General features: G+C 44.7%; 1 protein-coding gene across 1 annotated transcript in view; it reads left to right on the top strand.

The window, feature by feature from the left end:
- The window catches only part of PLOD3 (procollagen-lysine,2-oxoglutarate 5-dioxygenase 3), a 796,608-nt gene extending 786,339 nt beyond the window's left edge, over positions 1-10,269 (top strand). The window contains exon 19 of the mRNA XM_069646170.1: positions 2,520-10,269. Within this exon, the coding sequence (XP_069502271.1) occupies positions 2,520-2,675 (156 nt within the window). The 3' untranslated portion in view covers positions 2,676-10,269. The remainder of the gene's footprint in view (positions 1-2,519) is intronic.
- Positions 10,270-13,534: the final 3,265 nt, after the last annotated feature.

Raw genomic sequence — 13,534 nt, forward strand, 5'->3', positions numbered from 1 at the left:
ACGGGACGCTAAGGACGCTTGGGTGTAGGTGTAGACCAAGAATGGTCAAAAAGTTAAAATACTATTAAAAATGCAAAGACAAACGGGAAGAACGGCGCGCAGACCCACACACTCACCTGTGCATCAAGCTGAAGCTAAAGACGCTTGGGTGCAGTGGGAAGAGACCCTTGTAGATAGAACTGAGGCCTACCAGGCCCAATCACGGAGCTCGGGGGCTGGTGGGAGGCGGGAACAAGGAATTTGGTGCCGAGGCAAGGGGAGAGTGCACACTGGTGCGGGAAAGAGGCCAAGAATGTTTGAAAAGTTGTTAAAATACAATTACAAATGCACAGAGAAACGGGGGGAAAACGGGACGCAGATCCACACACTCACCTGTGCACCAAGGTGAAGCTTGGTTTATTTTCTCTTTACATGTGTTTCACAGCCAATGCTGCTGTACAAATACGCGTGTTGGGAATATGCAGTGTTGCTAAAGCACTGGCTAACCAATCTGGTGCCTAGTGGTCAGTGAGTGTTGCATGGGTCCACTGTCTACAACTAGGCACTTACTTGAAGCATAGATATGGAAATTCGCATACAATGCTGCATAAGGGCATGGTTGTCTGCTTTATGATTAGAATATACCTCAACCGAATGGTATTGTGCAGGTTTAAAATTGAGAATCATTACATTAATTATCAGCTGAACCTTGATGAATGGCAACAGACTATAATAAGTAAGTCTCAAATGAACATGCAGATTGGCCATTGTTGCCATCCATGTTAGAAAAACATTTCATTTTCAGTCCTATTTTGTATTGAATAGTGCAATGGTACAGTGCACCCTGTATTGCCTTTCAGGCACCGTAGGATGTAGTCCCAGCAGAACAATTTTAGACTTCCAGTAATCCATCTATTTTTGTTACTCTAAAAGTTACTGGGGAGTGTCAAGGAATCATTTTAAAATGTCTGCCCGGAGGAGTACCTTTGCGGCTAAATTACATATGTACGCATATTCTATTGTCGTTGACCAACTTCAGTGTTTAAAAATAAAAATGATGCAGTTTACTGCAGGCAGGAGCAGGGTGCTTCCACAATGCCTTTGGACAGTTGAAGCAACCTCTTATAGCAGATATCCTGACCATGTGAAATTTCATATCTTGAATACGTGGGACAGTCACCTAGGCATCCCCAACTCTCCTTTGCACCAACCATACCTTCAAGTAGCACATCTACTTGGTTTCTCTTGAATTGAGAGCAGTCAACTCATAACCGGCTTAACTAGCTTACCTTGATGTGAAGGCCGTTTGCGCCTGGCTGCCCGTTCCACATGTTGCTAGGGTACTCTTGGCTCCCGCATGAGTTCTGTGGGGTGGGGGGGGGGGTTCGGTAGGAGTGGGGAAGGGGGCGCTGTCTTCGATGGGTTTTTTTTAACAAACAATTTTCAACGGAAAAAACAAATTGAAAAATATCGGGGGGGGGGGTGGAAAGTGGATATAAATGGTGGGGGGTCGGAAATAGAGGAAAAAAACAATAGGGGATGGGCATTTAAAATTCGATGAGTTTTTTCCATTGAAAAATATTTGTTAAAAAGCCATTCCAAAAAGAAAATTCTGACATGACCTAGAACCGCTGTTTAGCAGCATCAAGGCTGCTTGGAACGCAGGCTTGTACCAGACAATAAAGCCTGTGTTCTGAGCATACTGATTGGCCAGCGCCCCCTTGCATGGTGCTAATGGAGCGATATATATACCGAGGCGGCTGCCCAACTTAAGGGCCCCATCGAAGTGAGGGTCCTTTAACGCGGGCAGCAGTTCTATTACTGGCAGGGTCGGCCCACCGCCGAAGCGTAGATCGCCCTTAGCATCCGTGTAGTTTCCTATAATATTTTTTATTTCGTTTTTACAAAAGAAACTTTTCTTACGGCCCTGTGCTGCTCCGTGGTTCCCAGGTCCCTTTTCAGTGTTAATCGCTGTGACGTCATCAACATTGAAAACGGACTCGGGGAAACCATAGTGAGGCCCCGGGCCACACAGCAAGGAACCCTTTTATTTTATTTGTATTTTTTTTATTTTATTTCTTTAACTTTTATTAAGCACTGTTAGCACTCGCACAGGAAACAGAGAAGAGGGGGGGGGCAGGGAAAGGAAATAGAAGGGAAGGGGCACTGGCTATCAGCACCCAGGCTGCTCAGAACGCGGGCTTGTATCAGACAATACAGTCAGCGTTCCGAGCATCCTGATTGACCAGCACTCCCTTCCCAGGTGCAAATAATATTCATCCTTACTTTAGGACTGATCGTTTTTTTGAGGGAAAGGTTGGGAAAGTGAAGCTACATTGTACAGACGCAAAATCGTCCCGCCCAAGCCTAGGCATGTGGGTAATACACAGGGTACATTTGGAGGTGTTCATGTAAAGATGGGTGGAATTGCCTTGTTGTGCTTTGTGGTGTAATGAGCACTGTGAATTAAACCACATTGTTCCTGAATTTCTAATATCTTTTCTTTATACTGCTGCTAACAGTTTTTCTTTTTCTTACAGGGTGGTGGATGCCGTTTTATTCGCTATGATTGCAAGGTGGAGTCGCCCCGTAAAGGGTGGTCATTGATGCATCCGGGCCGCCTAACTCACTATCACGAGGGCCTACCTACCACACGTGGTACACGGTACATCATGGTCTCATTCGTAGACCCCTAACAGATCTGGACATGGAGGAAAGGGGCTGGAAGAAGGGGGGAGGGGAAGAGTACATCTCTGGAATTCATGGATATCACAACACAATGGCTGTTTGTCCAGAGAGCTCGTCAACGAGCAAAGGAAGTGGATAGTGTTGAAGCAGCCTGTTTCCACCATAATGTTAAATTGCGAAAAAGGAATGGGTTCTCCAGGTCACCATACCATCTCCATTTATGGTGCAGTAGCTGTGACCATTACGGATGAGGATACTTTCCTGAAAAGAGTGATTTGTGCCTCTTTACATGGACTTCCTTGACTCTAGTTCTCTCTTTATGGTCATGCATTGGAGCTTCTTCCTCACTTCCCTTTTCCCTTCACCTATCAGCTCAGCTCTGATTCAGTCATGTGATGTGTTGAATGGTTTTTGACATCCGGAGCTCTTGTTTGTCCAATGGAGCGAGAGGTTCATAACTTCACATAATTGTCATGTTACATGGTTGAGAACATATTGCGTCCCAACATATACTTGGTATGACTTCGGACAAGCCACTGTTGCTTCCTTTTCATCATCAACTGAAGCCAAGGATTGACCTAGGAAGCACATTTTCTTCCTGTCTTGCTCCGTTAAGGTTGAACTTTGCCACCAAGATGTCTACGAGCTTTGGGCCCAAAGCTGTACTTGGTGCCTTGTTTAGGCAGGCACCTCCCAGTAGCCGCCTCACTTTTCAACCTCTACAGTCCCCTTATCCAACCTGGAATGGAACATTGTCAAGAATCTCATTGTATTTACAAAATGGTAGCAAAAATAAGTCCAGAAAATATCAAAGAAATATAGTTTGAAAGGAATTTCTGAAAGTATCAAGAAGACTGTTGATCAAGATGTTGTTAGATACTTAGCTATTATTCTTAATGATGGCAGTACAAAGTTTTGTTGAGGACCTTTTCCAGTCACTCGCATTTAAAGTACCACCTCCTAGAGTTTTACTCATGGTCAAAAGGGCAGCTTTGAAACAAAACCAAAGTATCAAGTTTTAATCATAGGAAATCATCCGTCCCCCATCCTTCTCGAACTCTGGCAATGAATACCCATTTACCAACTGGCATATCTCAATAACCAGCAGATGATACCAAGACTTCAGCCTGATTTTAGTCCCTAGGATCACACACATTCTTAACGGCTCAGTTAGACAGCAAACAACGCATGGTGGTTATCTACAGAGTCTGCACATAGAACTGTTCGACAATCTGTTCGATCTGTGGCATCAGCACCATGCTACATAGGATGATTGTTGCTGCCTGAGCTGAAATGGGAATTTAAGGCAAAATACTGTGCCCTTTGCATTAGTAATTGAAACAAAAACATGCTTTACCCTACAAATTAAGATTTAAATATTTCACAACTTCCAAATGACATGAGTAAAATTATTTCACATTCAAACCTTATCCTGGGCTGAGAAAAGTGCACACTTTTTTTAAGGTGCCACATTTGAAAACCACCTCGGCCATTCTGTTCTCCAGCTTATCAAGCTGGCTGGGAAGGCCAGTAGTGAAAAAGCGCGGTCACTTAAAAGTTAAAAAGGGAGCCATCCACTGGCCATATACCTCCAGGGGATGCATTGAACAAAGCAATGCCCCCCTCCTGAATGTTTGATGCCAGATGCCACACATGGTATCCTCCCCTACACATACTCAGTAGCCTGCTTATGAAATTTGCATTTGATGTGGTCTCTCCCTTTTTCCAGGAAGCTTGATTATGCTGCTCCATATTTATCCCTGTAGTGGAGTTTTTTTCCATTGCGTTTCAGTACTTGATTTGGCATTACAAAATTATTCCAATTACGCTTGCCTCTTCTGCATGCCGTTTGCATTGGTTGAGGTGGATGCTTGCCTGGTGTTGACCGCACTGGGTGAACTGCCTTCACATTTTCATCTGCTAAGTACCTGGGTTTTCCTTGCTAGGATACGTACTAATCTGCAAGCCATGTGGTAAGTTTCTTACACTATATAGAATGGTGCAGCTCGTAAGTACCTCTTGCAGGGAAGACTCCTGGTCGTATTTCTGGTATTTCTGCAGTATCCGACTTCGCATTTAGGCCTGCCTGATAATCCTGAAGATACCATAGTTGCCGTACCCATTCTGCTGTGATGGTTACAACCTTTGAGTGACATTGGGCCGATTTGGGGGTCGGCAGGGGGGGGTACTAGACATGCCCTGGTACCATTGGTATCAAGCGAAGTTCCAGTTCCTTTAGCTGCGCGTCTATCGGCACTAAGAGGTGATTCGATATCTGAATCCCTAGAACAAGGTTTTGTCTCATCGTAGTACTGCTAGCCCCCTGCAACAGTAATTCAGTACTTCAATAAGAGAATCTTGTAATCACCTCCATTGTTTTGTGTGTCAAATTTAAGTGGTGTTCTACATCTAGGGGCTCTTATGTAAATCTGCATCCCCTTCCACCACACCAGCCTGTAGGTTTGACCTCCCCTTTCTTCTCACCCATTCTTCACCACAGCAGTCTGTGGTTTTTACCTCCCCCCTCGTCCTCCCCCATTCTTCACCACGTCAGGCTGTAGGTATTCCCACCCCTCGTTCTCCCCTGTTCTTCACCACAGCAGCCTGTGATGTTTACCTCCTCCTACTCCCCTATTCACCACTGCAGCCTGTGGTTGTTACCTCCCCTTCTACTCCCTCATTCACCACCACAGCAGCCTGTGGTTTTTACCTCCCCCCCCCTTTTTCTCTCCCATTCTTCTCGACGGCAGTCTTTTGGTATTACCTGCACCTCCGTCTCCCTCATAACAGCCTGTGGTTTTTACCTCCTACTCTGCCATTCTCCACCATAGTAGCCTGTTTTTTTTCCACCTCCTCCTCCGTTAACCACAGCAGCCTTTGGTTTTTACCTCCTCCTTATACGCCCACCTCCCAACCCACCCACCCGCCACCCCGTTCCATCACAGCAGCCTTTGTTCTGCTGCTACCAAGTCTATAAAGATGTAGCATATAATGTTGTTAATTTAAACTCAAATTTGCAAACACAGGTTTTTTCTCAATTGCATAGCTTTTTTGCTAATTCCTAAGATTGATAGACTGGCTTCTCATTTGGTTTTAGCCGCCAAAGACAAGTACTTCGTTCATACCAATGTGTAGGTACCTTTTCCTTGCAGTATGATGTTTGTATATGGCGCTTCATGCTTGATTAGTCCTGCTTCTAAGTTGTGCAATAGCTGTTATTACTCTGTTTAATGACTCTCAATGTATTGACATCTGAAGGATCAATGGCTGAGTTGCTAATGGCAGGAATTTGACCTTGCCGAGTGCATGCCAGTGTGTGAGATGGGAGAGCTTAACCCAGGAGCTCTAACCGCCTCTTACTGGGATGCCAAAACACACAAACTTGTGTTGCTTTTCATGCTGTGTCATGATCAAGCCATAGTTCTTCTGAAAGGCCTATGGTGGGGCGACCTAGTCTTTCTTTTGGTTTGCAGAAGAAAAGGAAGCTGATTCACTAAATCGGTTAGGATTTGGTTTGACACAGCTTCAAGGGCTGTTTGCGGATTATGAGGATCAAGGTTTTGTTTCCAGGTCACTTATTTGGTAATCCAGTGACTGAATCGCTTAGGACATTGGCGCCCCTTTACATCAGTGAGTATTAGTCTTCCCTGAGTAGTAGAGTGTCTTCCTTTCACTCACTTGTGGATGTTTGTCACCCTGGATCCATAGTGCCTTAAGATCTTTAAAAATTGCTACTTCCTGGCCTTCGCCTTCTTCTCCAAATACATGAAATCCTCTGCCTCACTTCTACAAGTGTTTTACAGCCTTAACAGGCTGTCCCAACTCCACGCGCTATAACATCAACAGGGTTGCTCACCCCAGACCCCTTGGCTTGATTTTCAGATGTGTTCTAGCTAAATGTCTTTAGGTATTATGTGGCTATCCATGGTGCATATTTGCACATTCATGCATGCTGCATTTCTCTGCGACTCAGTAGGCTGCATTCAAATATTCACCATAAATGCATCTCTGATAGTCTTCACAAAAGATCTCTGTGGCACCACTTGGTTCACCGGGAAATCTTCATTCTTTCTTGGCTGATTCTCACTCCATCTTTAAATTAAGCTAATTTAAACCTTGAGATGGTGTGCAACACTTTGGCAAACCTATCATGCTTACATGAAAACGTGAACTGTCTAATGTGTGCTAAACTGGTAAATGTAAGGAAAACCATAGAGGTTGAAAATCAACTGTGCCATTAAAGTGCATAACGTCTACTTAAAATTACCACAATGGAGACTGCTTTGAGCATCGTTAGTGACTTTACTCTTGGCCGCTAGATCAATTGCTACGATTGTCTGATGATTTTGGAGAGCCCAAAGCCACGTCTTGATTTCCAACTTGTTCAGATAGTGAGAATGATTGCCTACTTCGTTTTTCAGGTAGAACATTGCAGGGCATTGTCATTAATCACTTGAAACCTATCGATTTTATTTGAGGAAAACCTATGTGGAAGGTAATCAATGACTTTGAACTCCAGGAAGTGTATGGGCTGGGATGTGTCCTAGCGGGCTAGGGAATGTTTTTAATGGAAACCTATAGAACAGAGGGCACTGGGTTTCAGGAAAGTGCAGGCCACTCCTTGGTAAACGACCAAAGCTTCTGCAACTCCAAGTCTGTTTACCAGCAATGTTTGGCAGGTTAACATATTCCCTTTTTGGGGAGATGATGAGCTAGACATTCTCTCCTACTCTTCAATTGGTCCTGTGAGTGCCTTCCACCCAGGGATTGGGCAGGTGATGACTGAAGAAGGCCAAGGATGAAAATGCTGAAGGAGTAGATACCATAAATCCTGCTTGATAACCATGACTGGTTTGGCATCACTCCAGCTACAGAGCTGTGTATGTTTGTGAGATATAGGAAGAACAGGGCTTCCATAAAATAAAAGCTAGGAATATGTTAGCACAGAAAGATGCACCAAGGAATGTCCAGTTCTTGACCTTGAATTAGGACCAGAAGGGGCAGGAAAACCATGGCTGCATTTTCCGGTTGCATGTCCTGCTGAATATAGGGCTATTTGGGAATGTTTGGGGAAGATGGATGCTGCTTTGAAATGATAGTATGCATGGGCCTGGCTCAGAGCACTGAATGCGCGCTTTGATGTCTGAAAACCAGAATCTGGACAGGACGTTGCTGCCATTGATCATGGAGCCTGTGAAAAACCAAAGACTAAGAATGCACCAGGAAGTAAGAGAAGGTTGTTGCTCCTACGCTATACCCAGCACCTGAGGGAAGATTGCTGGTTCTTCTGGCTTCGAGCTTGTTTCATTTGAAGTGCATTTTATGGGGTAAAAGTTGTGTCTGCAGGGCTGCAGCATGCATTGCTGAGAGGTTATTTGGAATGGGTCCTGAAAAGCAGCCCTCTTGTAGGATGGAAGTAGGATGTTTTCTGTGAATCTGCCCCGCTCCATGCTGGCGGCTTTAAGGCTTGGGTGAAGATGCATGCTCACAATAAGCTTGCGCTTAACAGGAAAACGCCATCAACAATTTACGTTCCTAAAAAATGTTTTTCATACCCCCGAACGGATACAGCAATAATCCGAAGACCAGAGGAGTGTGAAGGAGCGGGGGATGGGAAGAGGGCTATGGTACATGTGGCCTAGTGTTTTATGCTGATGGTAGAACAAGGTGATCTAAATTGCAATCCCTGTTTCCTAAACTAGCATGTGTCTTTCAATTGAGCAGCAAACATTTTCACCAGTTGCCTATGAAGTGCCTTTGTGTAGGAGTCCCTAGCTTAGTGAATCGGGACTGTGGGGAATTCTGTTTGTACACCAGTATTAGTTGCACCTAGCGAAGTCAGGCCTTGGGCATGAAACCATTAAGGTTACTTTATGTGCAATTTCTTGGTAGAAGACATTTAGGAAGGTCTCCTTAACTTTTGTCTGAAATGTTAGACTGTTGAGTGGACTTGAAATGTATTTCTTCCGGTTTCATTTAATGTCTCTGTTTTTGTATTTTTTTTATTTTCTTACAACCAGTTGTTGCCCATGCTTTCTTACTGCAGAGTTGTAAAAACAGTTCAGGTTACGTTTGGAAATGTTTGTGTAATGACTAATTGAAGGAAGAAACCTTACTGGCGTGCACAGCAATGTACCTGTAGCGTTTGTTGATAAAGGCAAGGCTGACATTCAAGTGACTATTTCCAGCTTATCTGCAATGTATTTTCGTGCGAGGGCCTGCTCTACTGAGATAATGGCAATACTCACAACTTCTGCCATACACATTCCTCCGGTGGAAATCTGTACATCTGCTACATGGGCTTGTACATGTGTGCACATGTGCTAACCACCACTTTGTTTGGAGGTCTGCCCTGGTGCCAGTTTTTGCAGTGCTCACTTGAGCTGTGTCATGTAAATGCTGGGGTTCGGTTTTAGCCAACAACCTTTTTTTGGTAATGTAAGAGTACATTGTCTCCAATGTTCCTATGGATAAGAGTACCACACAGCCTTCCTGCTTCCGTCTAAATACAGAGCAGCCTCGTTTCTCTGTCACGCTAACCGGTTTAGTAAATGTATATCTGGTGAATTTGGAATGTTTCTGTGCAGACATAGGGGACACTTCTAGAAGCTTGGACATTAGCTTTAATTATGGGTTGAATTTAAGCTTTCTGGTTCCCATTATTTGTTTAGCCTATCGTTTTTATGCATTTGGGCAATCACTCGAACAGTTGCTGAGAATGAACCAGGCTGGTGCATTTTAAAAAGCCCATCCAGTAAACAGATTACAGAAATACCTTTGGTTAAAGGTGAACCAATTGTTCTTCCAATCACCAATTTCTTTTTTGTAAACGCATGAAATAATTGTGGATGAGATTATAGAATGAATTATGGTACAGTAATGTTGCTTGCCACATTGCCAGAGCCAGTATATAGACTTCCCAGAAAGATACCGTTCAAACAGATTGTACACAGAGGCCAACATCCTTGTCTGATGCTTATGGACACCAGACAACTTGTGACACAAAAACATACTGCTCCCTGAAGTCTTGGTTAAGTTCAGCCTCTCTTCCAACGAGCCACATCAAATATACACACCTTGACATCAGTAGTGTATTTGAGAAGTTATTGTCTGATTTTAGGGCACTTACTGCGTGTACCCGTTCAGCCAGCTTCTGAACAATAGCCTTGTTTGCTTGCTGGGTTATCCTCTGCCAGTTGTCTTTCTTGAGATGATAGAAGGATGATGTTAATGTATGAAATTACACTTGAATTGTAGGAATGTCAAAAAGATATTAAGGATACATTTGCACAAAGCTCCATATCTGCATCCTTAGCAGTTGGCAGTACAGAAGATGTAATGTGAAAACCTGTATTCTTGTATCATGTGTAATGGAAGTTAAAAGCAGCAACTATGCATACAACCTCGTCTGCTTAAAGAAATGTTTAGGCCAGTCAATGTATCCTGTTTTTTGTTATGATCACCCGACACCTTTAAAAAAAAAGAAATTTCCTTTTGGAAGTGTGTTGGCTGCTTTTGTACAAAATGCATTAAGTTATTTGTGAAGCTGGGTGACTGAATGTCTTCTAAGATCATTTTTACATAAAGATTGAATTTACAAAACCTTTCTTGTGTCTGCCTCTCTGTGCCTGGATATTTTATTCAATTTTGTGACTCCGACTGGGACTCCATTATCAGACCTAGCAAAGAGATGCATATATGTTTCTATCCTGCTCTCTCTCTTTTCCAAATGGTTGAAATTACCTGCATTTGCAGGGAGAGTCAGCTCCAAAGGACATGCTACCGGATTAAGAAAGTGTGTTTAGCCAAACAGGGCACACAAGTCCCTCCTGTGCGCTGGCCCAGATGACCATACCCGTTTATGTAACAAACTGGTACAACCCAGTTCCTATTTTCTGACCTCCAAGCAGGTCTGGATTTACTTCTGCACTGCAACACCTGTGTTTCTAGGCATTCGTTTTCGCTTCTCAAGTGGAGATCTGCTTGCTCCACCACCCAAGGTTCTGACATCCCTGGAGTTTTATTATAGATACTTCTTACCCGAAAAGACTAGAGAATTGTGGCTCATTGTCAATCTTTATGGTATAAACCAGTTCCTCCTAGAGGTATCCTCCCATCTGTGTAAACTTGCATTGGTGAAAATAACCCAGATTAACTACCCTTATTAAATGATACCCCAATAACTAATTAATTCTCCTGATTAACATTGCAATGCAATGTCAGTGAACACGGATGGAAATTCTGTCTTATTTTTCTCTTTTCTCGCTGTAAAAAAAAAAAAAATGGGCTGTCTTTCTGCATTCTGGGGCTTCTTTGTCTGCGCAGGAAATAAGTTCATAGACATACATGCTCTCATGAGTGATTGGACAGTGATATCAGGAGCTTAGAAGTTGCTGAGACACATCAGAAAGAAGGCAGTTTCAGTCTTGATTGACAGGCAGGTTAAATAAATCGGTGAACTGAAGGGTTGGGGCTCTTCTGCTGGATGCTTCTTGCGGCCGGCTGCCGAGAGGATTCACAGGCTGCATTCCTGGCATTGAAGTCTGCTGGGGTCCAAGGTCAGCTTTTCAGAGTGCCAGTGACCATGCGGGGTGAATGTAAGCGTCCCCAAAAACTCACCCCCCTTAGTGAGCGGCAATAACGGACACACCCCAGGAGGGAATGAGACCAAGACCAAGTACGGTTGAGATCAAAAAGGTTTTTTATCTAAACCAATATAGGGCATGCAAAGGACTCTGCAAACTCTGAGAGCGCTCTGTCTGACAATAGCAAAGACAGTCCTACTTATTACAAAACTACGTCACGCATGACACAAGCTATAGGGGGCACATAGTCTTAGGGATTGGGTGGTGATGGGTAGGTGGTATACATTGTATACAGTTGCTGCTCCAGGATTGGTGGACGTCCGTGCGGTGCCACGCGGGGTGGATGGGTCAGCTGGGCTCATCGGGGTGGAGTGCTGGGCCGGACATGAATTGTAGTGATGATAAGTGGCGACACTGATACTTTGCCCTTGTGGCCAAACATTCACATTCATTCATCATGCTATACAGTTTCAGTTGTCTTGTAACTCTTGTAATACATTGACCTCAGATCGATAATGAGACCGGGACATTGATATAGAATAGGAAGTACCCCAATATATCTGTTGTAAGGACACCTTAGTTTCAAACACGTTAATCCCATGGGTCCATGTGTGGGGTCAGGGGCACAGGAGAGGTTACTTGATCGTCCTGTCGGTGAGGGATGATATTACGATCTGTTGGTACAGGGGTGGGCGCCCCCCTTCGAGGGCCATTAACTTGGGGTGAACGGGGATACCAATGGGCCATGGGGGGCATGTAACCGGTGCCCGGTAGACAGTGGGATTTAGGATCAGGTAGCTCGTAATTCATAGAGTCAGGCTGTGGCGGCCTCTGACATGGGGGAGGTGGATGCTTGAAGTGGGTCCAGCAAGATTGGAAGGGGAGGCGAAGCTGTGCTGTTCGAACACCAGCTATCCCCGGCGAGCCTGGGAGGGAGGAGGGGGGGGAGACGACTTGCAGCTCTGAGCCTGTCTCCCTGCACAGGGCAGTGTATCATACCATTGGCAAGGGGCGGGTGACAACACTTGGGGGGGGCTTCTGGGATGTGCACATATATTTACATTAGTAAGAATATAAGCTGGGTGACTGTCATTTAGCACAATATTTCATAACAGCAGTTGAGATACGAACATGAGGTAGTGTTAGATTGGTTGGTGTGCAACAGAGTGTCGTAAATCTCCCCCCGTCTCACCTGTGATCGGGATTTTCCTTGTTCGGCCGCAGGACTCTTACTGTGGATGGTTCGGGTCTTGAATAGGCTCGCCCGAGCCTCATCAGGTTGCAGGACGCGTTCAGAGTTCCGGGAAGTTCGTGGTTCCAGGGTGGTATCCAGGATAGCGATGAACGAGTAAGTAGGGGGGAAATCCAGGAACAGGATAAAAGCCAAGGAAGGAAGTAAGAGGATAAAAGAAAACCAATGAAGAGAGTAAACACACGTCGGGTCACTACCGAAGATAGCGTTGAGACGCGCTGACCCGTAGGGGCATGACCAATTTATAGTATGTGCCACGACGTGAAAGCTAGTGCTTAGTACGCCCATGTTGGGAGGAGCAGGGAGTACAAGCCCTTTGTGACAATGACCATGAGGTCCAGAAGGGGCAATTTCGCCGGGTCATGACAGCATGCCCCCTCCGAAGACTGGTTCCTCCAGGCTTGCCTGGGTGAATAAGATGGAATCTTCTGAGCAAACGAGGGGTCTTTAAATTAGAAACTGGTTCCCATGTTCTCTCGCTAGGGGGGTAGCCTTTCCACTCGACCAGATATTGTAGTCGACCCCTCCTACACCTGGAATCACATATCCTGGACACCTCATATTCCAACTGGTCGTCCACAACAACAGGTGTGGGTTTGAAGGGTTTTCGAGTAGAACTAATGTAGGGTTTCAACAGGGAAGTATGGAAGACTGGATGTATTTTCTTCCAGGAATCCGGGAGCTTAAGTCGGAAGGAGAGAGGATTGATGATCTCCTTTATAGAAAATGGACCATAATAGCGAGGAGCTAATTTGTTTGGTCGTAGATGTTGAGGTAACAGTTTCGAGGCTAGCCAGACTTGATCGCCAATTGAATAGGAAGGTGATGGTCTTCTCTTAGAGTCTGCATATCTTTTGGTTTGAGTCTGGGCCTGTTCTAACTGACCCTTGGCCTCTCTTTGTAAGTCGATCAGCGTCTGAATCCAAGAGTCAAGGGTAGGTACCGGAGTAGATTCTGGAAGAACTGATGGTAAAACAGACGGGTGATAACCTTGACTGCAATAGAAAGGGCTGATCTTTAGAGCTGAATG

Source organism: Ambystoma mexicanum, chromosome 1p (assembly GCF_040938575.1).
Source record: "Ambystoma mexicanum isolate Mex_15411 chromosome 1p, UKY_AmexF1_1, whole genome shotgun sequence".
In the NCBI taxonomy this organism is placed as follows: domain Eukaryota; kingdom Metazoa; phylum Chordata; class Amphibia; order Caudata; family Ambystomatidae; genus Ambystoma; species Ambystoma mexicanum.